The following is a 1582-nucleotide window of genomic DNA, read 5'->3' on the forward strand; positions in this document are numbered from 1 at the left end:
AACCAAAATTCAAAGCCTTATCATGGTTGAAGTTGCTGCAGCACCCGCTCCTGCTACGCCAGTGAAGAAATCTCCGGCTAAAAAAGCAGCAGCCAAGCCAAAGATTGCCAAAGCTGCTCATCCACCAACGTCTCAGATGGTTTTGACCGCGGTAAAGGAGCTTAAGGAACGAAATGGATCTTCTCTCCAGGCAATCAAGAAGTTCATTGCTGCCAAGTACCTGGTTGAACCAAAATCACAGGCTCATTTCATAAAAAAATATCTTAAATCAGCTGTGGCCAGTGGAGCCTTGGTTCAAACCAAGGGAGTCGGAGCCGCTGGATCTTTTAAGTTGCCAGTAACTAAGAAAGCTGCTGCTGAAGGCAAACCAAAAGCGGCAAAGGCACCAAAAGCGAAATCTAAGCCTTCTGCTACCAAGAAGAGTCCCAAGAAAGCTGCTGCTTCTAAGTCCAAAAAAACTGTTGCCCCCAAAGCCGTGAAAGCTGCAAAGCCAAAAGCTGCTGCCAAGAAACCTGCAATCAGCAAGAAAACTGCCAAGGCTCCAACTTCCAAGCCCAAGAGCCCCAAAGCCAGGAAAGCTCCAGCTAACAGGGGCACACCCAAAAAGTAACTTTCGAAATTGATATTGCCGATCAATACATTTTTTACAATCGGCCCTTTTCAGGGCCAGCAAGTTTTTCCTACGAGGAATAATCTTGATATCAAACATGTATCCTTTTATTAGTTACAAACTTCTTTGCTTGATTCTGCTCTTTTATAACTGATATACAGTATACGTCGTCTCAAACTAATAACGTCAACGGCCATACCACGCTGTAAAAAACAATTCTCGCCCTATCACAGAAATTAAGCCGAGCTAGAAATTCCGAGGGACGAGACATACGAGTACCTGCTTATCTCGGTATTTCTCGTCTCGTGGTGTCCTTCCTCGTTTCTCACTTTTTGTTACTATGATGTCTCAAATATGGGTCTGTCACGATATATCGCAATAATCACATTTAACGTGAAGTTGGAAATTGGTAGTGATTTAACCAACCTTATTCTTCTTACTAGTCATAGGGGTGCCTTCCCGCCCCCACGAAACGTTGGAAAAGGGTAGGGTTTTGATAAAATTATTTTTTTTACCTGTCAAAGGAGTGTTTCTGGCCGTTCGTATGTTTAAAAGCACCTAAACGGTGAGTTAAATATGGTTATTCTGATATCGTGACATAACCATATAGAGTAGAATTTCAAAATTGTGTGGCGTCTAATTTCTGCGGATGGTAAATAAAATATATTTATTGGGGCATCTACAAAATCGAAAGTCATACTTAAATAATGTTTACTACTACATATTTTTTTAAGTTTCATGAAATTTTAATTTATAATCAGTAATAAATAACTCAGTAATAAGATTCATATAAAGCCATCTGATTAGAGCACAATTTGTTTTATAATTGACCCCTTCGAAATTCACGTATGATGTATTTGTATATTCATGTATAAAGATAAAAAATGTTATAAATCGGAAACGCCTTAGCTCAGGATAAAAGACTTCGCTACATACCATTTTGTTCTCGAAACTTATAGAAATGGCAAGAGA

At 39.6% G+C, this 1582-nt stretch overlaps 1 protein-coding gene across 1 annotated transcript in view; it reads left to right on the forward strand.

The window, feature by feature from the left end:
- Positions 1 to 610, forward strand: part of LOC117179487 (histone H1-III-like) — an 848-nt gene extending 238 nt beyond the window's left edge. The window contains exon 2 of the mRNA XM_033371348.1: positions 26 to 610. Within this exon, the coding sequence (XP_033227239.1) occupies positions 26 to 610 (585 nt within the window). The remainder of the gene's footprint in view (positions 1 to 25) is intronic.
- The last annotated feature ends 972 nt before the right edge of the window (positions 611 to 1582 follow it).

The sequence above is a fragment of the Belonocnema kinseyi genome, chromosome 1 (genome assembly GCF_010883055.1).
Source record: "Belonocnema kinseyi isolate 2016_QV_RU_SX_M_011 chromosome 1, B_treatae_v1, whole genome shotgun sequence".
Lineage (NCBI taxonomy): Eukaryota > Metazoa > Arthropoda > Insecta > Hymenoptera > Cynipidae > Belonocnema > Belonocnema kinseyi.